Here is a 23,699-nt window from a genome sequence, read left to right on the forward strand (position 1 = left end):
TTCTTGCTCGGGCGAGGTCCCTCCAGGGATGCCCCTAGGTCCCCCGAGGCCCTTTGGGGCTCCCCGCCGCGCACCTCTCGGCTGAGACCCGCCCTACAGGGGCTGAACTTGACCGACTCGCCCTGTGGCTGTGGGCGGGTTTCCATCTTCCCTCCACTGGCGGCAGGTGTGCAGGAGGTAGGCAGCTGGGGGAGGAGGACCTTTAGCGACTGCGATTTGGAGCGCTCAGACCTTGCGCTCAGATAAGTCAGCCCACTGGTCACCTGGCCTCCACTCTTGTCTCCCTACAGACGTCCTCTCTACTCCACAGCCCCTGCAGGGTAAGTATGAACCTGCAGGGTAAGTATGAACCCTTCACTCAATACGCAGGCCTCGGTGAACTTGCAGGTACCTGGAGGCATCATGCCGGTCCCTGCTTCCCAACGTTTGCACCTGCTGTTCCCTCCTGGAAAGCTGTTTCCCTCGGCACACACAGAGACATGAACCCTTCCTTCAAGAAGATTCCTCTTAATGTCCTCTCCCTGGCTTCTTTACCTTCCTGAGCCTCAATTTCTTCACGTACAAAACGGGGATAGAATCATCTTCACCTCACCGGGTTCTTGCGGGGGTCCAATGAGCTAATAATGTCCGCACAACGTTCAAGGCGATGCTTGGCACATAGTAGCTGCTCATGAAAAGTCGTTGCCGAACAAATTCCTCTTTCTGCGTTTCAATTAACGCCTGCATGCGCTCTGAGTTCCGTGAGGGCTGGGCTCTTCTTTTCCACCCTTGCACATCCAGGGCCTGGCACGTAGTAGGTGCTGATTAGCGTGGGGCAGGGAACGGGTGAATAATAGGCAGCGGGAGGTGGGGGGAGGGAGGAGGAGATCCCTCACCGGGGTGGGGGGGGGCACCGCTAACAGTGAGAAAATAACTCCACATCTGCTGGGAGGTAACACATTCCACCTTTTCCTCCACGATCTTCTGGGAGCTTCATGAGAGGGATGTTGGTTGGCTATTGACCTCACTTCCCAGCTAAACTTCCGAGGCATGCAGAGGGGAAGTGACTTAGCCATGGTGACTCAATGAGTGGCAGAGTCGAGATGTGGCCCACTTTTAGCCCTCACAGCCCATGACTGCAGGCAACTCCCTTACGTGGCAGGCAAACCAGGATGGTTGGTCACTTCAGATCAAATTCCAAACCCAGGTCTCTGAGGACCCCCCCCCCCCCCCCCCCCCCGCTTCTCGTGGGACATCCCATTGTCCCCAAGCTTTTTAGTGAATCTCCTGAGGAGACAACGCTCTCCAGCCAGAAGTTCCGGGAAGCTAAAAAAGAAAAAAAAAAATCACTCTCTTTCTTACTTCCCAAAAGCCAGACTCCCAGCACAAGGGGGGTGGGGGGTGGGGGACGAGAGCATCAGAAGGACACAGATCCGGGGCTAGGAATTCAGTTCGCTTTGACACAGGCTCATGGCCACGCCTGTGCCCAGAGATGGAGAAGGCCAACCCCGCCCTCTAGGGCTCCTGCTCCTGGGGGATGACAGGATGCTCACACACAGCGACAGACTGGTTGACGGACAGCTGGAGAAGGGAGGGGTGACTCAGTGGGGGTTCTGAAGGACCTCCTCCTGATTCAGCCACTCCTCGCCGGCCCCTACCTCCTCCCCTTGCCGGGCCTGGCTTCCTCTCTAAACCCGGGGGTGGAAACTGGTCTCTGGGGGCTTCTGGCCCTGAGGTTCATGACATGGGGAGAGCAGAGTTCTGGGAAACGCGGCCTCCAGAGAGGAGGCAGCAGAGGCCAAGCCCGCCCGAGTGATGAGGGCGGGAGCCTGGGCCTCATGTGCACAAACAGCTTCACCTTCCCAGGCTGCCTGGCCCTGCCGGCCTCATCCTCCTGGGCCGCTGTCCAGAGAAGCCAGTTCTCTGCCGGGTCCCCTGAGTCCGTGGGGGCTAAACCAGGAGAGGGGGTGCCCAGGCCTGCCCCCCACCCTGGCGTCCCCCAGGCCTTTGCTGGGGAAGAGACTTGCTCTTGTGGCCTCAGCCCTGCAGCCCTGAATTTGGCCTAGCTGTGCCGCAGCGGTCAGGGCCAGCACTGAGCAAACACCAGGCCCTCTGGGCAGCCAGGCCCACCGCGGCCACTGTTCTGTGTAGTCATTGGAGCTGGCCGTGGAAGGAAGGAGGGTCTTTCCTTGGTCCAGGGACTGAGCAAGGGGAAGGGACCCCTGGGGGACTATTTCCTGCCTTCATCACCTCTTTTAGAAATAGTTGACCCCAGGCAAGGGCCTCTGCCCTCTCTGGGCTTTCATTTTCCTCTCCTCATCCAGATGCGATGGCCCTTCCTCCCTTCTCTCAGGCCCCCATTAGATGGAAAAGCGAATATGGGAAAGAACTCGGGAGTATGCTTGCTTCATGGAGAGGAAGGGCACGGGTGGCTCAGAGACTCAGTGATGCCTCAGGTGACAGAGGTGCTGGGGCCCTGCCAGGCCTCCTTGGTGTGGAGAGGGGGACCCTGGCAATGGGGTCTGGGCCGTGGAATAAGGATGGGGACCAGACCAGGAACAGGGCCTTGGCATAGAACAACTCCTTGGTAAGGTTATATACTTCATTCATTCATTCATTCATTCATTCATTCACGTTGCAGATTCCTGTGCTCCTCCTCTGTGCCTGGCCCCAGGGGAAGGGGGACATGGAAGGGACATAGAAGGGACATGGAAGGGACATGGAAGGCTGCTCAAGGAAGAGGTGCAGTAGAATGGGCTTGGAGAGGGCTCTGGTCACAGGAAGGACATTCTCCTTTTTCTTTCTTTCTTCCTTTCTTTTTATTTTATTTTTTTTTAATGCTTCTTTTAGAGAGAGAGAGAGAGACAGAGACGGAGAGAGAGAGACAGAGTGTGAGCCAGGGAGGTGCAGAGAAAGAGAGACACACACACAGAATCCAGAAGCAGGCTCTAGGCTCTGAGCTGTCCACACGGAGCCCCACAAGGAGCTCGAAATCAGGGACCGTGACATCATGACCTGAGCCGAAGTCAGACACTTAACCGACTGAGCCAGCCAGGCGCCCAGCAAGGGCATTTTCTTAAAGTCCAGCATCGGCTGCATCCAAATCACTAGGGCTTTAAAAATGCACATCCCCAGGTCCCACCCCAGACCCAGGACCCGTCCTAGATGCATAACCACAACCTGATCCTCATATGAAGGGCTCAGGTTCTCAGGAACGCCAGAATTGGGGGCCTAGAAATTTCTGAATAATAATAATAATAATAATTGTTATTATTATTATTATTATTTTACTTGGAGTATAACTGGTGCCAGAAACTTTCTAAGGCAGATGTGGCTGGACAAAAAGGGGACTGGAGGTGGGGCAGGTCTGCTGACATTCCTGTGGCTCAGCCTCCCCTCCCCCAAAGTAAACCAGCAGGTAGGAGGTGCGGGTGCATGGAGGGAACCCGGCTCACGTTTCAGCCCTGGGGACACGCCTCCCAGGCCCTCAGCAACAGCAAGAGGCTCCCTCTGCCCTGGAGATCCCGCACCTATAAGATTAAAAACAAGAAAGAAGCTCTACGTTCAAACTCGTTCATTCCAATCTCGTTAATAATGGACGGAAATTCTAGCCGGAAAATAGCTAAGTGTGGGACAGTGGGGGAAAGGCTAATGATGTGACTTTAGCTGAGGGACTTCCGGGGGTCTGGGTTGCAGGAATGCAGTGACTTGCCGCTCTGAGGTCCTGGTAAGGATCTAGGGGACAGTGAAGAGTGGGGCGCCCAGTCAGACTGTGGGGTCCACATCCTGGCTCTGCACCCTCCTAGCTGTGTGACCTGGGATCATAACTAAAGCCCTCTGTGCCTCAATTTCCCCACTCACAAACTGGAACCTACCCCCTAGGGTTATGTGAGCATTGAAGGAGTTAATAGCTGTGTTTAGGACAGGGCCTGGAACCTCCATGCTGTCCATTATTATTAAACTATGTAATGGGCTTTTATGGGCTGAGTGTGTCCCCTCCAAACGTCACCTGTTGAAGCTCTAACCCCCAGGACCTTAGAATGTGACTATATTTGGAGATGGGTCTTTACAGAGGTGATAAAGTTCAAATGAGGCCGTTAGGGCGGGCCGCAGCCCATTTGGACTGGTGTCCTTACAAGAAAGGGAAATTTGGACAAAGAGACCCGAGGAATCTATGGGCACAAAGACGATGTGAGGGCACAGCGGGAAGGTGGCCATCTGCAAGGCCCCACCCGGCCCCCTGCATCCCAGCCTCCCTCCTTGGACCGATCAGGTACCTTCCCACCTCCGTACCTTTGCACATGCTACCCCCTCTGCTCCTCCCACTGCTCTCTCTTCAGGCTAACTTCTCTTCCGTTCTTCCAAACCTGTCTGAATGTCCCCTCCTCCCCACGAGGATGTGCAGTCACTCCACACCTTGTCTTCCTGACATGCATGTTCTGGGGCATCCACACCAGGCCGAGCGAGGCGCTCACAGACGCCAGCGGGCTGAGGTCGGAGCAGGGGAGGCTGGGACTGGAGAGGCTATTCCGGCCTTAGGAGTAGATCCTGAGGAAAGGGAATCTTCTGCCTCTGGCAAGGGGTTGGGGGGGGGGGGGAGGCAGATAAAAGAGAGAGGCTCAAAATCCCTACTCTCGGCATAAGACGAGGGATCCTTTGGTCCTCCTGGGGACAGCGGTGTGGCAGAGGGGGAGGATGGGGATTAGGCCAGGCCACCCCGGGGCCCATTTCCTAGGGTATGTCTCTGGGTCTCAGTTTCCTTCTATGTGAAATGGGAACAACAGTGGCGACCCCTGGTGGGTGGGCGTTGGGCGGGTTAGATTTGGGTGGCGCAAGGATCAGTGCTGGACTGCCTCCTTGCTGGGAGGTTGAGGAAGGCTGCGGAGGAGAGAGAGCCAGCTCCTTGCCTGGGGCTACCCAGAAGGCAGGCGGCGGGGGGGGGGGGGGGGGGGGACCAGCTCACCCCCAATTGATAGTTGGCCGGCGCGTGCGGTGGGGGGTGGGGGTGGGGGGCCGGCTGGCTTAGAGGCAGGAGCCAGAGGGGAGGCCCGGAGCGCAGGGGACCAGACTCAGGGCGAATTCCAGTGGGCATTCTCCGAGGGTGAGGTCACCACCTCCAGCTCCTCGGGGCTGCCCGAGCCACAGGCACCGCTGAGCCAGCGCTGGAGCAGGAGGGGGGTGGCGGCAGGGTGGGGGCCAGGACAGGGAGCCAAATGCCCACAGCCTAATGCGAGGACGGGCCCCACCCATGGTGAGGTGCTGGGTCCTTATCTCAGGAAACCTGGTGCTTCCTGTTTAAGATGGAACTGGGGGCGGGGGGTGGGGGGTGCGCCGCAGGGGTGGGGCAGGGGTGGGGCGGGGGGGAGTGGGAAGGCAAAGCCACGGACACTTTCTGGGCTCCAGCTAGGGACTTCTACACGCCTCACCGTGACCTCATTCTGGAGTGGTGGTTACCTGCCCACCTTGCAGATGGCGCCACTGAGGCTCAAAACGGTGCCGCACCTTGTCCCCAAGGGAAAACAGTAGAGCCAATGGCTAAGGACCCAGAGACTTGGGGATCAGACACGCCCGAGTTCAGAGCCGAGCCCCGACACCTGTCGAGGCTCAAGTGCTCTGGGCCTCGCCTTCCTCGTCGGTAAAGTGGTGACAGAAGACCGGGCGTCCCGGGGTCGTGGAGAAGGGCTCAGTGACGTGACGCACGCTAATGCACCCTCAGAGAGAGCCAGCCACCGTCGCCTTCACTGTACCGATGTCACAGCTGGGCATCAGAACGGGGCGGCGATGCGCCCCAGGCCATGCGACTAGTAGGTGGGCAGGGTCAGGACTTGAACCCAGATCTGATTCTTCCTGCCCTCCTTACACCCCTGCAGGGTGGCCGCTGCCAGCCCTCGGCTCCCAAGGTGGCTGGAGAGGTGAAGCGCCTTGGAACCACCCGTGGTCCCGGCTTCTGGCGGAGCCACGGAAGCCGGCGCCCGGGGTTCAGGGTCAGGCCTGCGGCCGGTGTTCCAGGCCGCGGAGAGGAACCGGGGCAGCGTGCCTGGAGGCCCCGCTGGCCGCACAGCATCCTGCCGGCCACCAAGGCCCCAACATTGTTCTCTGGGCCCTCCCAGGTCAGGGCCCACACATCAGGGATTTCCGGCGGCCTGGCCAGAACTGCTTTCACCTTCCGGAGAAACTTTCCCCGGGGGGTCTGGGGCAGGGGCTGAGCCCCTCGCCCTGGGCAGAGACTGCCGGGAAGGGCAGCGGCAGCACGGTCAACATCCCCTTGACCCGACTGGTCCCGGCCCCAGAGACTGGCCTCCTCAGAGCCATGGCGTGCTCCCCACCTCTCCCGGAGCCGAGGGAAGGAAAGGCTGTGACTCATTTTCATGTTAGGGCTGGCCGAGGTCGGGGCCCTTGGCCTCACGTCCCTATCGCAAATGGGCTGTGACCTGGGTAAGTCACCCTCCCGGTGCCCCTCCGAGGGAGACTTCCGGGGTGGCCCGCAGCCCCTTGCTCTGAGCTTCTGGAGGGCACGGTCGGTTTCCTTCCCCATCCAAATGCTTCCGAGACCCGCTGGCGCGCTCTGATGGCGCGCCCTCCTGCTGGCTCAGCCATTCCACGGCCATCACTCCGGCCTCAGTCTCCTCCTCTGAGAAATGGGGAGAACTCCGGCCTGGCAGAGAGCGCAGGGGATCGTAGCGGAGAACACGCGGACAGCACGACAAACGAGCTTCCGTCCCTGGCTTCAGGCATCGGGAGGATGCATGTATAGATGCCGCCCCTGGGACGTCTGGGGGGCCCCAAATGCACGTGGCCGTGGCCGTGCCCGCCTTCCCGGAGGGCATGTGTGCTTCTGAGGGCGGGCGCCGGTCCCCCCTGCCCCGCAGCGGGACCACCAGGCCCTGTAGCTGCACCGCCAATCCCCGGAGCCCGGGAGCCCGAGGAGGCGCCCAGAAGGGCAAGAGCGGGGCCATGATGCAGAGCCAGCAGCGTCCCGGTGAGGTCAGCGCTGTGGAATGAGTCAAATGGGATCACCCTGAGGGTTCTATGCTCGCAGCCAGTGACTCATGGCCTGAACAGCCGCACCGGCACAGCCTGCCAGCCTGGGATGGCCGAGGCCACCGGCTCACCTCCCGCCACGGCGCACCTTTTAAGGAGAGGGAGCTCGGGGCAGCGCAGAGGCCTTGCCCCCAGGCCCCGAGGCCTTCGCCAGCCTTTCACACCTGCCGGGGGTGGAGAGGCCGGACCCCCACCCGGGTTCACAAGCGGCATCATCACTTTTTAGACATGACCTTGGGTAAGTCAATTTCTCTGAATTGGCTTTTGCACTTGTAATTTGGGAATAATGCTTGCCTCACGAGAGAGGAATGGAGTGAGGTAATGAGTGTGGAAAGTGCTTGGCAGAGGGCGCCTTTTAAGGAGTGGCAGCGGGGCACGCGGGGAGGGGCCCGGGCGCGGGAGTCACGGCGCCCCGACCCTGAACTCCGAGCCCTGCCCGCCCCCACCTTACCCACCGGGCGTCTGTGCAAGTTATCCAATGTCTGCATCAGCGCCTCTTCTGTAAAGTGAGCCGCCGCCCGGCCCGGCTGCCCCGTGGGCTGTGGGACTCAGATCATACGCTACATTCTGGAGGATGACAGGAGAGGTACAGGTGCAGCCTGCCCCGCCTGGATCCCTGGCCCAGGGGCCCGTGGGCTTCGTGATCTCGGACAAGGGCCTCAACCTCTGAGTCGGTCCCACGTGTAAAAGGGAATGTTGACGAGGACGCTAACCCTGTGCGGCCACCGTGGGGTCAGGAGCCCAGAACGAGGCCCGGCGCCCCGTGAGCGCCCTCTGGGCACTGGCTGCTACTGCCCATTGCCCCGCGGCCCTTGGCCTCCCTCCGCTACCGCCAGGTGCTGGTTTATCTGGCCTCCGCACGCCTGTGACAGGTCCCGGTCTGTGGTTTTGGCCGCTCCCGGGGCGGCCCGGCTCTCCTGCCTCTGCCACAGCGGCCTTCCCCAGGCGGTGCTCACGCGGTTTCAATAGGAACACGAGAGCCATCGAGGACAAAGCACACAGGAGTGGTCACGGCACCCCAGGGCCAAGGGCAAGGGTATCCCCGGTGTTCAGCGCCCACGGCTCCCAGGATGCCGGCGCCTTGGCTGGGCAACTGAGCCTAAGGGCTGTTTGGCCCCAGGAGGGAGATAGAGGGCGGGCGCTCTGGGCTGGCACCTTGCTCCGCGGGCCAAGGGGAGCCGGGAACAGGAAGGGGCGGAGAGGCTGGCCGAGGCGGAGGAGGTCCTGTGGCACACACAGGGAACAGCCAGCCCAGCTCCCTCAGGGGGCCAGGCTTGCCGTGGGAGTGGCCCTGTGCCCGTTGGCAGAGAAGGAAGCGCTAGAAGCATCCAGGGGATCGGGTGTAAGAGCCCAGGCTTCAGAGGCAACCACGCCTGGGTACAAACCCGGGCTCTGCGCCCTATGAGCCCGTGTCCTTATCTGCATAACGGGACAGGAAGCGCCCTCTTGCCTTGTGTGTGAAGGTGGCACCGGGACAGCGGCCACGACTGACAGCACTGTTAGTTAACAGGAGAGGCTGGCCAAGGGCAAGAGGGTGGCGGAGAGTCAGAAGAAGCAGGGACAGCAGGCCAGCCTGGGAAGGGGACACGAGTGCTCCTGGAGCCCAGACAGAACAGAAGCTGTCGACAGAGCAAACCCTGGCTTTATTGGTCCGGTTTGTTCACAGTGAGGCTTCCAGAGGCAGGGGCCTGACTCCCCCCCCCACTCTGCCCAGTGCATGTTCTCCGCCCTCGTGCCTGGGAAGGAAGGAAGGTGGCTCTTTGGGGGGGGGGGGGCGGGGGGGCGGTGGCTACAGGGTAATTTAGTGTGGGGCCCAGGGTCTGTTCTTCACAGCAGGAGGTAGAAGGGATCACATAAAGTTCTTTATTACAGACCTACAAAAAATGAGAGAATTATATATTACTCTCACTTGTTTGGGTTTCTTTTTTCCTTCTTCTATTTTACAAAACAGCAGCAGGGAAGAAAAACTGCAGGAGGCAGATGGGCCAGGCACCGGGGGGCAGATCAGAAGGGGCCAGGGACACGCGGCCGCCATTGGCCCGGCGCACCGCGGGCTGGCTGGCCTGGGGCTCTCTCCGGCATCCTGGGGGAACTGAGGCGAGCCCTGGTGGGAGCAGACAAGAGAGAGTGGGTGGGAAGACGGCTGTCCCCAGGTCAGTGGCAGTCAGCCGGCCCGGAAGCCCCGGAGGCTCCCAGGGTTTGGGGGCCTGGTCTCCAAAGCACGGGTCCACAGGGGCTGGACAGAAGGGAGGAGGCAGGAAGGGCCAGCACAGAAGGTCTGAGCTGTAGCGGGGGCCCTCCTGGAACCCCGGGGCCCAGGTGGGCAAGGGCCACCAGGACTCTTCCCTGCGTGTCAGCCAATCAGCTTCTTCAGGAAGGCCTCCAGCTGGTCCTCGTCCTTGATGCCCACGAACTTGTCCACCACATCCCCGTTCTTGATGGCCAGCACGGTCGGCACGGCGGACACCTGGGTGCAGGAGACAAGGGGAGGTGAGCTCCTCTCGACCGCCACTCCCAAGCCTTTGTGGAGAAGGCCGGTGGCTCCCGCGGGGCACTGATGGCCCAGGCGGTGGGCGCGGCCCCTCCTCTTGGTGCAGGGGTCCTGAGGGGCCTGGAGGTCCACCCGCCGGGGAGACTTTTCCACTGCGGGCTCCCCGCGGTCCCCTTCCTCCCCCAACCGCACGACTGACTCACTGGCCCAGTGGTTTGGCTGCAATGACAGGAGAGATGAAAATAACCCGTCCGTGCAGCTGCAGGCCGGGGCTGGGGGTGGGGCGTGGCTGAGGAGCCCGGAGAAGCTTCCCGAGGAGGGAAGACCCAGAGACTGGGGTCCGTGGCCTGGCTTGGCCCCTCGCGGGTAGGCCGCGTCACCTCCACGGCCCCGGTGCCCTCTTCTGTCAAACGGGGACCAAAGGATCTCCCTTGAAGGTTTAGGACAAACGATCCAGATGCAAAGCTGAGTGGTCAGGAGCTCAGGCTCTGGATGTGGCCACTCTGGGGGAGCCACCGGAGGCATTCGTGCTGGGCTTGGGGGCTGCGTGGGATAACGCACATGGCGCCCTGCGCCTGGCAGGCACATCGAGTGTTAGGACCTGGCAGAGGGCCTGGTATGCAGTGGCGCTCAACAAACGGTGGCTGCAGAGAGCATGGCATAAAAGTCTAACGCAGGAGCCACGTCGGCTCGCTGCCGTGGCCGGTTAGCAGGGTCCAGAAATTCACGGACTCCGACTGGACAGCGTGGGAGGAGGGGCTCGGCTACACACGATCCGATGTTTACTTATTAGGGGGGTTGGGGGCAACATTCTTGGCCTGTGAAGCATTTTCTCAAGTTCCCTCGGGGGACCTGTGCAGATTACATGGCATATCAATGAGGCCCGCTGCACTCTGGCATCTAGCATTTTCTGCCGCCTGGGCTCCCTGCCTGACGTTTGTAGACATTTTTTAAAAAAATGGATACACAGAACAAGATAAACAGACTCTTCTTACACATGTTAACTACAAAGTAACAACAGCAATTTACACAAACACACCACGTCTCCGGGATTCCGAGCGCATCCTGCCCGTGAGTCATCTCAGGAAACCAGACTTCGGGGTTAGAACGTTCACACCGTGCGCGGGTCACTTACAAGAGAACCGCAGGCCACAGCGGCCGGGCGGTGCTACCACCCGCTCCCGACTGTGTGGCAGGCCCTGACCTCCGCTAACTGGCTCTGGGTGGACAAACGCGGCAGGTAATACGACAAAGTCCCTATTCCGGTTAGTCCCTCCAGGCCCTTTTGAGGGCTGTCCTGGGGCTGATGCGGTGGCAGCTGATATGCTCCTCAGACCCATCTGGCAGGGGGCTGACCACGTGTGCCACTGCCCATGGCCCGACCACTGGCTCCTGTCCTTGTCGTTCACAACTGTGGCAGGGGAGGTGGCACGAAGTACAAAGGTCCGGAATGTGGCTCTTATGGTCTCCAGGCATAGGCAGGGCCCAGAGAAACTTGCTCCGGCCGGGCTGCACAACCAGTCATTTGGGGTGCACGTGTGCATGCATGGAACCCGTAGGCTCCACCCCCAGACTGGAGCCCAACGCAGGGCCTCAAGTCACGACCCTGAGATCAACACCTGAGCGGAGATCAAGAGTCAGATGCTTAACCAACTGAGCCGCCCAGGTGCCCCAAACGATTTAATTTTAACTTAATTTAATTTAAAATATATATTTCTAAACGTTTGCTTATTTTTGAGAGAGGGTGAGCAGGAGAGGGACAGAGAGAGGGGGACAGAGGAGGATCTGAAGTGGGCTCCGGGCGGACAGCAGAGAGCCTGACGCGGGGCTCAAACTCACGAACTGCTGGATCGTGACCTGAGCTGAGGTCGGAACGCTCAATGACTGAGCCACCCAGGCGCCCCAAGATTTTATCTTAAGTAATCTCTACACCCAACGTGGGGGCTTGAACTCACAACCCCAGAGACCAAAAGTTGCACACTTCGCTGACTGAGCCAGCCACGCACCCCCAGAGTTATGGTCTTATGCGCCCTCTAGTGGCCTGTGAGGGCAGCTAGGGTGCCTCAAATCCAGCCATTGAACTGGGGCACCAGGCTCAAGCACTCACTAACTGGATCCCCTCCCCTCCCATTTCTTCAACCCATATAAAAGCTGTGTGTCAGGGGCTAAGTGTGGCTCAGTGGGCTAAGCATCTGACTCCTAGTTTCGGCTTAGGTCATGATCTCTCTCGGTTTGAGTGTTCAAGCCCCGCATCGGGCTCTGTGCTGGCAGCTCAGAGCCTGCTTAGGATTCTGTCTCCTGCTCGCTGCCTCTCCCCTGCCCGCGTGTACTCTCTCACTCTCTAAATAAATAAATAAATAAATAAGCTGTGTGTCATTGTACGAGAAGTACTCTGATTGCTTTTGCGTGTCCTCTCGGGACGACGCTCACTGTGGGGCCTGGAGGGGGACTCAGTTTTCAAGAACTTCACGAGTCCCACCACGATCACACCTGTGTGTTCACACACGTGCACGCACGCGCACAGCCACACTGCGGTCAGGTGTACCTGACCAGGTACACCAGACAGTGTCTGAGGGACAGACACTCCGAGGCCTGGTCATTACTGACCAAGGGCATTCTCCCAAGCGTGAGTCCAAATCGCACAGGCGCGCAGAGCAACGGGCTTGCGGGAAGCCGGTTTTTCCGGGACACTGCCGTGGTACCTGGGGTGTGATGGGACTTCCCTCCCCTCAGGTGGCTTTGCGGATCCGGAGTTTGGCTCACAAATCAGGAGGGGCTGGTGCTTGTAAACCCAGCCTTACATGGAAGTGCACAGGTCCTTGGCACACGCCTGTAGAATGTGATCCGAGTGCCAGAGGGGCCGTGGTGGACCAAGAATGCTGCTTCCCTCTTAACTCTGGCAGCTCTGAAGGGACCGAGGGGCCAGTAGAGAGATGAACAGACGCATGAAGACGCACTGCTTCTCCTCCTGCTCTGTGACACCACCGGGAGCCTTCCAGGCTGGACCGGATGCCCTGAGAATTCAGGGTAGGGTGGGGTGTGTGTGTATGTGTGTGTGTGTGTGTGTGTGTGTGTGGTCCGTCCCCACCAACCTGCAGCCCAGTGGCTCGCCCTGTGCGACTGAGCTCAGTGTCCCTGCTCAGTCTCCCCCTTCTCCCCCCCAACCTCCTCCATCTGTGAGGACCTACTGAGGGACAGACACAGCACTAGATGTCACAGGAGGCTGGCCACCTCCTCCTCAGCTAACTGCGGAACTGATGCAAAGGAAAAGACCACTGTCACCGAGGCTGCTACCTACTGGGGGCTCCTTTAAGGGTCAGGCATGACACCAACCGCTTGCATAGGCTACCTCATAAGTTCTTGCCTTGAGGTGGGGTCGCTTTGAAGAGGAGACAGAGGCACAAGCGCTGAATGAGGAAGGGTGGGAGCTGGGATCTGTCGCGGGATCTGACTTTGCTGTCTGTCATCAAGCTGAGCCATCCCTTGGCCTAAGAGCTACCGGGTCCCAGCAGGGCGAGGATGAACGGGCAGCTGGGCAGCCTCCAGCCTGGGAGGCTCCCGGTGGTGTCACACTCCACGTTTCAAATGAGAAGCCTTTGGACACGGGAGGGTTCTGGCACAAAGCTATTACTGAAAAACTCAAATCCAACTCTATGACGTTCTGGAAGAGGTAAAACTATGGGGACAGTAAAAAAGATCAGTGGTTGTCAGGGGCACCAGGGGAGGAGGAAAAAAAAGGAAAAGGTGGAACCCAAGGGGATTTGTAAGACGGTGACACTATTCCGCACACAACTGTAACGGCGGATGTGTGTACATTGTCAAGACCCACGAGATGGACACCATCTGGCGGGACCCCTGCTCACCCCCAGAAGGTCAGCACAGGACTTTCCAATTTTTGCGTCTCGATGTTTGTTTCCACGCTGCTGGCAGTGCTCACCTAGAAGCTGGTCGGAAGAGCAGAATCTTGGGCTCTTCCTACACCTACTGAATCAGAATCTGCTTTTAAGCAACATCCCAGATCGTATTCATGTTTGCGAAGCACTGATTTAGAAGACTTGCAAAGCAGGGAGACACGGCAACGATCGCTTCTAGCTACATATTCGTAATAATATGAAATAGCAATACTCAGTGAACTATGAGGTTATACGAAACATTAAAAGGAAAAATAATTCAAATGAAACCTTAAACGAGTTTAAAACACCACCCAAGATGGTGACAGTGGTTGTATCTGGGGCAGTAAGAGGACAGCTGACTTTCCCCTTGATTAACTACTTGGCTGTTTTCCTAATGCTTTTTAAAGGGCCTTCTCCATACGAGGAGAAAATAAAAGAATAACATCTCCAAGTGTGAAGCCAGAGGAAGGCATAAAGCTTCGAGGGTCCACATCTGGATCCACTCTCTGCCCCCAGTAGCTGGCAAGGTCTGTACGGAATGCCCAGCCAGGCAGCAGGGACGAGGAGACGGAGAGCAGAGAGCTTTTCGTCTGGCCAAGCCACGGCAGTGCACGATCGGGTGGTGGTGGTGTGGGGGGGTACCTTAAAACTACCGAAGTCCCGAGTCTTTCCCTTCCCTGTCCTTTGGGAGACCGTGGGGGTCCAGGGTGGTCAGCTGAGCGAAGCAGAAGTGTGGTGCCTGAGGGAGGAGACTTGCCCCGAGGGCATGTGCTGGGCAGGAGGGGAGGTTCAGGAAAGCCTGGACAGAGGGACCAAATTCCCTGAAAACAAATTTTTTTTCCCCTTTTTTAAAAGTAGGCTCCAAGCCCGACGTGGAACTTGAACTCAGGACCCTGAGATTAAGAGCCACATGCTCTGTGGATTGAGCAGCCAGGCGCCCCTCCCTGAACACCATTTAAAGCAGTATCTACCACATGTTCATCCAACACTCGGAAAAGGAGGAAGCTGTCCCAGGAGGTACCCTGGATCTCTCAGCTGAAACGTCTTCGTCCTCTGGCTCTCCTCCAAAAGAACAGGTGTGAAGGAAGGAAGGAAAGGGGGTCAGGAAAGTCCCTGTTGGAGCCTCCTCAGCCCTGCAGTGACCTCTGCCCAGGGCTTGGCAAAACAAGGAGGCTGGGACCAGCTGATGTGACCCACAAGATCTGGACAGTGGACACAGGGAGGAGCGAGAAGGTCCTACAAGAGGACCCAAGTCCACATACACTTTCCAGGCTTGACCACAGGACCTCAGTGCCCAGCCCTAACCACCAGGCTCCCTGGAATGCAGGTGGGGATGGTCTTGGGAACCTCACCACCCGGAGGGCCCCCTGTTGGCAGGAACCGTATTATTCTTCTTCACATCTGTACCGGTTAACCACGGTTCCTGGAACATGGCTGGCGCTCAGGGCATGTCTGCCAAAAAGTTCTACTGGCTGAGGCTGATTGGCATGGCGGCAGGAGTTAGCCGAAGACATCTTATGCCCGCCCCTCGCCCTGGGAATGTCCTGGGAGCTCCAGCCCTCAGCTCACCCCCACAGCTGCCGCGGGCCTTGGGGGAGGGACGGACAAGTAGGAGAAAGGTAGGGGCATCTGAATGGCCAGTAAGTACCCCCTTGACTGAACGCTCAGTGACAGAGCTTTCAAACACAGCAACTTGGGATGCCTGGCTGGCTCGGTCAGCAGAGCATGCCACTCTTGATCTCAGGGTTGTGAGTTCGGGCCCTAAATAGGGACGTCGTTTACTTAAAAAAAAAAAAAAAAAAAAAAAAAAAAAAAAAAAAACAACAGAACATCAAAGTAGTAACTCATCCCTCTCCCCTGCGCCAGCCCTCGTAAGGCGCCCTCAGTCACTCAGCACCACAGGCAGTCCTACACCCCCTCACTCATCTGCAGTGACCATCGGTGGCTTTGCCTGCCTGGCATCTATTTCCTTTCCCTCTGGTTGGGGCAGCCTGATTTCCTGGCGGGGGGATCACTGCCACCCCAGTGCAGCAGGCAGCCAGCCTATGCGCACCCCCGTCCCCTTGGGGACTGGCTGGAGGCGGCATCTCTACTTGAGCTGGGCTCGGGCGGGGGCGGGGGGCCGCTGAGCCTGGACTTACAAACTCGATCAGCACCCCTTCCCGTCTGGCCACAGTCAACTCCCCCAGTGGCCTGTGCTCTCACTCTCTGCTCAGTTCCCCACGCTGGCCATCCAGCCGCAGTACATCTCTCCCCTTTCTCCAGCTGTTGTGGTCTCCGAGGCCCAGAAGATGCCCCCACACCCCACTCACTTTCTGCTCCGGGCACACAGGCACTGCTATTCTGTGAGCAAACTGTGCTCACCCTGACCCCAGGGCCTTTGCATTTGATGTCTGCTCTGCCTCAGATTACTCTTCCAAAGAGCTGCTTGCTTCATTTCCTTCCTCCCTCCAGGTCTTTGCTCGGATGTCAGCTTCTCAGAGGCCTTCCCTAACCCACCCTTTTATTTTTTATTTACTTATTTCTATTTTTATTTATTTTTTAACAAGTAAGCTCCACACCCGACATGGGGCTTGGACTCATGACCCTAGGATCAAGGGTCACATATTCTATCAAGCCAGGTGCCCCACACCCTTTCCAAAATGAAACCCTCCCATGGGGCGCCTGGGTGGCTCAGTCGGTTAAGCGTCCGACTTCAGCTCAGGTCATGATCTCACAGCTTGTGGGTTCGAGCCCCGCGTTGGGCTCTGTGCTGATAGATGGCAGCCTGGAGCCTGCTTTGGATTTTGTGTCTCCCTTTCTCCCTGCCCCTCCCCCACTCACACTCTGTCTCAGATGAGTAAACGTTAAAAAAAAGTGAAACCCTCCCCAGCCCCATGTTCGGCCCCACCTCACTTTCTTGATTTGTTTCCACAGCACTTATTACCTAAAGCAGGGATCCCATAGGCCAGACCCAGCCTGCTGCCTGTTTGTGTAAATAAAGTTTTATTGGCATACAAGTATGCCCATTTGTTTATACACTGTCCCTGGCTGCTTTCAATGGCAGTTGAGTTTTTGCAATAGAGACCAATGCCCTGTAAAGCTTCAAGCATGTTCCACCTGGTCCTTTAGAGAAAAAGTGTGCCGATCCCCTTTTTTGGGGGGCGGAGGGGGTTAGCTTTGTTCATTGTCATATCGACAACCAAGTAACAGCACCTGGCATTTAAGAGACTCTGAACACACATCTGTTAAATACACACAGAGACCAACCAAATGCATTAGACTACCCTGTCTCAGTGTGTGCTGTGCTCTTGGCCTTTCTTCTCTGTGCATCCTTCATGGCCCCAGTCAGAGGTCCCCCAAAACGGAAGCATTCCCTCCCCCGACCCCAACAATCAGTCCCTTCTTCCTTTGTGCACCTCTGCTGTCAGCACCTCTCACCGTACGCTGAAATGACCTGTCTACTTGCTAGACTAGACTAGGGGTGCTGGACACAAGGCGTTCATCTTCTTTGTGCCAGAATCACGGATGCCTGGCTCACTGCATGGCTCCCGAATGACGGCTGACGGAATATGTGTGTGGATGAAAACATGAACGAAGGAGTGTGTCAGTGCCCCAAGACTCAGACAATAACCTGGTGTTTTGGATCATACACTCCACTTCCTAAAGGTGGGCTAGACAGACAAGCGGCTCAGAGGGTCAACAGAGTCACATCTGCAAAGGGCTCTGAATTCCTGAGAGCTCTAGGAAAAACCGAGACACTTCTTCCTGGCTGCCTGGTGGTCCCCAAGATGTGTCCCGCACCTGCTATCCTAGGGCCCAAGCACCCCTCACACCAGCTGCACTGTGGCAATCCCCTGCTGATTCATACCTCATATTCTAGGGCGAGGTCTGTGTGGTCGTCAATATCCACCTTGGCCATCACCACTTTTCCATGCTGCTTGGCCACCACCTTCTCTAACCTTGGCCCCAGGATCTTGCACGGGCCACACCACCTCAGAAGGGGAGAAAGGAAGCATCCAGTCACAAGAGTGCTCAGCAATCAATTTACTGCCTCCCCAGAAACTTCCCTTGACCCACATCTTTCTGAGGGGCCTTTTGCCCTTATTAGCTGTGTTTACAGTGTTTGAATATTAACTTGTAATGTCAACAGGTCAAATGATAAAGCCAGAACTCTGCAGCGGGGGAATTTCCAGGGGTCCCGGGCTTCTAAATCAGTCTTCATCAGAAGACTCTTATAAGGGTTATTTCAATAGATATAAGAGAATTGCACTGTCACAGAAAAAAATATGAGATGTGAAGTTGAAAGGTTTGGGTTCCAACAAAGACTCCTCACCTATCAGCTCACTGTTCTGGGGCCTCGGTTTCCTCTTTTGAGAAAGAGAGATCATGTCTCTCCGAGCAGCGACGAGAAATCTACTAAGGCAACATGAATAAACATACTCTATAAGCTGCAGGGTTACTCTAGATGCTTCACGGACCTACAGCTACAGGGAGGACAGACCAGTGGCTGGGGAGCTTCTACAACATGCTAGTCACTGCGCCAGGGCCTTCTAAGCTTTTACCACCCAGAACCCTCAGCCCCACAAAGGAAAAGAACACGCCTTCCTAAGAAACGGAGGAGCACACAAGTTAAGGAACATGTGCGTGGTCCCAGATCTGGCGAGTGGGACATGGGAACTGCAACCCGAGGTTGTGTTCCAAATGTCTTCCTCCAGCCCTGGTTATCCTGGGATCCCTCAGGCCCCGCGTCAAGTGCTAGCACGGTACCGATCACAGCTGTTCCCCTTCGGGTGGTGAGCTCTTCGGGAACAGGCTGTCATCTCCAGAGCACTAGGGACAGTGCCAGGCGCTGAATGAACAAGCTCACTGTCTTACTTCCTCGTCGAAGGAAATGAGGCATCATCCCATTTATCACTCATTTGGGAAGTCCTCTCTGGAGTGCTCACTATACAGGGGAGGTTAGAAAGCTCCGCCTTCCAAGAACCCCTGGCTGATGACCCCTATTTTATGCTCAGCCTTGAAAACGCTTTCCCTTCAGAGATTTCAATTAAGGAACTCACAACACCTAAAAACCCAGTCTGCAAGAGCTTATCTCCTATTGTAAGCAGAAAGGGAGGCACAAGGAGGTCACACGGCCTGACCAAGGCAATGTGGTGAGTTGCCCAAGGCCATGTGGTGAGTCAGAGAGAGTGGGAAAGAAGGCAACACAATCTGTCTGACGTTTGTCCGGAAGGCCTCCCAGCTTGTAACTGAGGCTATGCCAGGTCTGTCCAGTTCTTTGGTAGCCAGGTGGCTGCTTAGGACCCAAAGTCTGGAAATGAGAAGGCCAAGCTAATAATTAGAAGGCTAGAGGCATTTAAGGATCCCTAAAACACACTTGTATAGCACTGGAAAGAAAACCCTGCCCATCCCCTGCGTGCTGGGATATCACTGTGGGGACACTGATAACTTTTTGCCAGCCCTTCCCAGTTTGGGCGGCAAGATGTTAAACATCAACCTATCTGCAGGGCCAGGAATTGATATACACCACAAACCAGATGATGTGATGGTCCCTATTTTTCCTGCTTTGGTCCAAGCTGAAGGGGACTCAGCCATTTGGGCAGCGAGATACAGAACATGAGTGTTTCTCAGCACCAATGACAGGGAGTTTTGAAGACTGTTTACTAGTGTGGGTCTTACCAGACTGCACTCAATCTTTGACGGCAGGGACTGGGTCTTACCAGTCTTTGTAAGGAGACTACATCTGAGAAGCATCGAACATGGTACTGAGACACAGCAGGTACTCAGTAAATACCTGACGGAGCAACACCCCAGTCTTCTGCTGACCCCTGGGACTCACTGTGCGTGAAAATCCACAACCACTGGTGTTTCACTGTTGACAACTCGGTCTTGAAAGTCAGGTCCATCCTGGATATTAAAGGTCGTTGTGCAGACTCTGGTGGTGTATATTGACCGGGCTTGGTTGGGTGTTACTGTGAGGTCACCAGGACTGCACCGCACGGCCCTGGAGGTGAGGGGTGCCCACCGACCCTGAGGCGGTTTCCTGGAGATGATGGAGGCCAGGAACCTCCTCAGGAGAAGTCGCTGAGCCATCTGTGAGGGAAAGAGGCAGGAACAGTTCGAGAAGTCAACACCGCAGGAAAAGAGAGGTATTTGGGGAGAACTGGGGGGCTCAACATTCAGGGCCGGAAGAATTCCAGGAAATGATATGTAAGATTTCTAGAGGAGGGGGCGCCTGGGTGGCTCAGTGTTGAAGTGACCAACTCTCTTGGTTGCCGCTCAGGTCATGATCTCACGGTTCATGGGTTCAAGCTCTGACAGGTTCCAGGCTGACAGTGCTGAGCCTGCTTGGGATTCTTTTTCTCTGCCCCTTCCCCGCTCGCGTGCGCACGCGTGCGCTCTCTCTCTCTCAAAATAAATAAACTTAAAAAAAAAAAAGATTTCTAGAATAGAGGTTAAGTGAAGAATGAGAATCAAAAAGCAGGAGTCACATAACACAACTCGGAAATTGGGCTGATGACAAAAGAGAAATCAGGATATTCAGAATTATAACAGAAGGGAGGGAGGAACATATATTCATGGAGAACCTGCCAAGGGCCAAGGGGGCCTTAGTTCTCCCAGATCACCCAGGAGGAAGTTTCCACAGTACTGCTCACACTACAGATAGGGAGTCCGAAGCTCAGGTAAATTGTGACACGCCCAAAGTAACCTATTAAATGAGAGTCAACACTGGAACCCAAGGCCGTCTGCAGATTCTTTATTACTCATTTTAATGAGTGTTCTAACGGGAAATTAAGGCAAAAGGGAGTTATCAAAGGATCAGAAAAGAGGAATCGCAACAATTCAAGGTGGGGGGAACCAAGAGGTTCCGGACCCGGAGTGTGTGGGGGGGAATAAAAAAGAAGGGACATGCGTTGAGGGACTGGGGAGTCGGACGCCGCCGGGGATCCCGGCCCTCCGGAGGACAGGTCCTCCCCGCCCGGGGCCTTCGCCCGGTCGGCCGCCGGCCAGCGCAGGAACAGACCCGGAGCTTGCCTCCGCCGCGACACCACCTAGAGCCACCCCCACGAGCCTCCTACCTCCCTGCAGCGCGAGCGGAGGGATGCACGGCCCAGCCCTCCCCGTCAGTCAAGGGCACTCCTGCCGTCACTTCCTCGGGGGAGGGCCTTTCGAGCATCACTTCCGGGGACAGACAACCCGGAGGACTGCTCTCCGCAACTCGAGGGCGGCTTGGATTTTCCACCAATGGGGATGACGGACGACGGCACAGCGGAAGGGGTGGAGCCTCAGTTAGGGACCGGAAGAGAGGTGTTCTCGGGGAGACAACGGAAGAGGGGGCTGGTCCTTGGCAGGGAAAACCGGGAGAAGGGGCGGGCCCTCGGGGGGAGTGACCGGAAGAGGGGGCGGGTCCTTGAGGAAAGACCGGAAGAGGGGTGGCCCTCGGGGAGGGGCCGGAAAAAGGCAGGCGGGCTCTCGAGGAGGGTCCGGAAGAAGAGGAGGAGGAAGGAGGTGGGAGCTTGAGGGAGCTACCCGAAAGGGCGGGAGGGAGGTGTGGTTCCGGGTTTTGCAGACTCTTTCACCCGCCACCCCTTTGCCTCAGTGTCTTCCGAAAATTACAGGTGCGGGAGATTCTTTTCCTCCTTTTTACAGATGAGGCAGCTAAGCTCCTTGAAGGCAGAAATGCCGGTTAGGGGCAAAAGACCCCGACTGGGAGTAAAGAGGACGCTTTGTGGCCCTTGTCTGTCACACGCAACTGTACCCGCTTGTGGTTTTGGACAAGTCACCCTGGCCCGGGGGGCTTCGGTTTCCCAATACGTGACATGAAAGGCTGGCGTGGTTCAAGCCTGTCTCCGGAGTTGCTGGGGAACAGGGCTTGGACAAGATGTCAGGTGGTGGTGGTACTCGGCCTGCTTTTGAGGCCCCGGGTAAGGTGTGGGGACCCGTGAACTTGTTTGAGCCTGGGCCTTCCTTTCGCACCCACCGTCGCTGGCCTGGACAACAGGGGCTAAGTATCTGTGTGGCCCAGGCTGGAGTCACAGCCATCTCTTGTCTCCCCCCGCACCCTCTCCCTTACATTGCAACCACTCGTGGCCTGGCGGGTCTATGAATACATCACTGCCTTTTCCCTCCTCCTTGCCTTATGCTTAATTTAAATGCTCTTTTCTCTCTCCCCTTGGCGGAACACCTACTCATCACTTCTCTGAGCAGCAGTAATTGCTTCCTTCTCTGTAGTGCTTTGTTCGAAACTCTTATGTAACACATTGTGGGTGTCTGCCTCTCCCCCTAGACTTTATGCTTCCTGAAAGTAGGAATTTGTAGCTTTTTTTTTTAATTTTTTTTTTCAACGTTTATTTATTTTTGGGACAGAGAGAGACAGAGCATGAACGGGGGAGGGGCAGAGAGAGAGGGAGACACAGAATCGGAAACAGGCTCCAGGCTCTGAGCCATCAGCCCAGAGCCCGACGTGGGGCTCGAACTCACGGACCGCGAGATCGTGACCTGGCTGAAGTCGGACGCTTAACCGACTGCGCCACCCAGGCGCCCCAGGAATTGTAGCTTTTATTTGACTCCATATGCCCACCAATCTGATACAGTGCCTGACTCTGAGGATGTTCGATAGATGTTTATTAAACTCTGTCTTTGGATATCTCAGGGAGCGGTTTATAGAAAGGTTACGTGACTTGTCCAAGGTCACAAGGCAGGTAAATTGGCACAGCCCCTTCTTACACCTCCGTTTCAGTCTAGTCCAGCCACTGGGAATCCCATACAGCTCCAGAGTGTGCTTAAATGTCGCTCCCGTCCCTGGATTTTGTAGTTGCTCTATGACCAGAAGGCGCTGTCCTCTACTCTCCAAGGGAGAGACTAGGCATCATCTCTGGAGACCCTTTCCTGAGCCTCCTCTAGCGGGGGAGATGCCCTTCTTCGACCTTCCACAGCCCCTGTGCCTCTGTACATCAGCCACCACACTCAGCACTCTGTATTGTTACTGTCTGTTTTGTCTCCACTGCATTTATTACTAATACAGAAAGATGTTAAAAAGAAAAAAAAAATTCGGGACACCCTGCTGGCTCAGCTGGAGGAGCAGGAGACTCTAGATCACAGGGTTGTGAGATAGAGATGGGTATAGAGATTACTTAAAAATAAAAAATCTAAAACAAAATTCATTCTTAGTTTTCCAATGGCTCTCAGCCTTCCCTCTTGCCCACACAACTCCTGACCTATTTCCTCAGGGCCAGTTCAAAGCCGAACGTGTTCACTCCCAGTTTCACAGAAAACAGCCAGTGCCCGGGATGTGGGGGGAGATGACAGGAGGGTGACAGTACCGGCTGGGTTCCACCCACAGGCAGGCCGGGTGGAGATTCATAGAATTCAGACAAAAGGGCTGGTGGTGCAGTCTAACTAAAGTGGGCTGGAGAGGAGATGGGTAGACCGTCAGAGGCTTTGGAGGACATCTCGTGGGCTTGTGTCAAACCCAGAAAAACCAACACCAGAAGGATGGAGAGGCCAGGGAAGCAGTCTTGTGGAAAGTTTCACAATCCTCCCACGTTGGGAGGTGTGGAAAGTCTAGAGGGCACCAAGAACCTCTCATTTTGGCAGAAAAACTTACTCTGGTGTTGGGAAGTCCGCAAAGATAACCACGGACACTGAGCAAAGCTACGAGGGGGATGCACAGTTCCCCAAAGTGCAGCAATCACAGACCAGAGCGGTGGGGATCGGGCTACTGGTGCGGAAACTACAAAATATTGTCTGTTCTTTGTTCCTCACTCCTCACTGTACTGTCAGCTCCCAAAGGGTCCATCTGTCTCTCCATGGCTTGTCTCCGGGCCTGGTGCATGATAGCAGGTGCTCCGTGATTATTTGTCCCATGAACAGACAGCAGGAGCACAAATCACACCTTCTTACCCCAAATCCCATTGTCTCCACCATATCACGTGGCTCCGTTATACCCTTCCCAAATCGTTGCCGTGTTTTTTTTTGTCTGTTTCCCCTTCGTCTTGGCCATAGTACGCTGTTTGTTCTCTGTGCGGTTGACAGGTTTGCTCCCTCACTCCCCTGGCGTGCACGTCCTCTGGGGTGGGTGAAGGAATCTTTGGAAGAGACCCACAACCCCTGGCCATCACCAGCTGTGTCAGCCTTCCACTTTAAATAGATTGTCCACCACAGGCAGGGGGCCAGGTGAGAGCCACGGGCAGGTGTGGCCCTCCCTGCCCTGTCTGATCTCTCGCTTTTGCCTCTGCCCGTGCCCAGGGCTGGAGCCAACAGTGGTAATCCACGGTGGGAACACCTGAGGTCAGCATCCCTTGGTGCAGCTG

General features: G+C 56.5%; 1 protein-coding gene across 2 annotated transcripts; it reads right to left on the reverse strand.

Annotated features, from left to right (window-relative positions):
- Positions 1-8,644: 8,644 nt before the first annotated feature.
- Positions 8,645-20,596, reverse strand: TXN2 (thioredoxin 2). 2 transcript variants are annotated; one of them, XM_045463534.1, is made up of 5 exons: positions 20,466-20,596; positions 19,226-19,479; positions 17,255-17,378; positions 9,367-9,487; positions 8,645-8,894 (listed from the first exon to the last, which is right to left on the reverse strand). In XM_045463534.1, the coding sequence occupies exons 2-4, from the start codon at positions 19,477-19,479 to the stop codon at positions 9,374-9,376; spliced, it is 492 nt and encodes a 163-aa protein (XP_045319490.1). In that variant the 5' UTR covers positions 20,466-20,596; the 3' UTR covers positions 8,645-8,894; positions 9,367-9,373. The 2 variants fall into 2 exon arrangements, with proteins under 2 accessions (XP_045319490.1, XP_045319489.1); XM_045463533.1 differs by having other exon boundaries at positions 8,645-9,487.
- Positions 20,597-23,699: the final 3,103 nt, after the last annotated feature.

The sequence above is a fragment of the Leopardus geoffroyi genome, chromosome B4 (genome assembly GCF_018350155.1).
Source record: "Leopardus geoffroyi isolate Oge1 chromosome B4, O.geoffroyi_Oge1_pat1.0, whole genome shotgun sequence".
Classification (NCBI taxonomy): Eukaryota; Metazoa; Chordata; class Mammalia; order Carnivora; family Felidae; genus Leopardus; species Leopardus geoffroyi.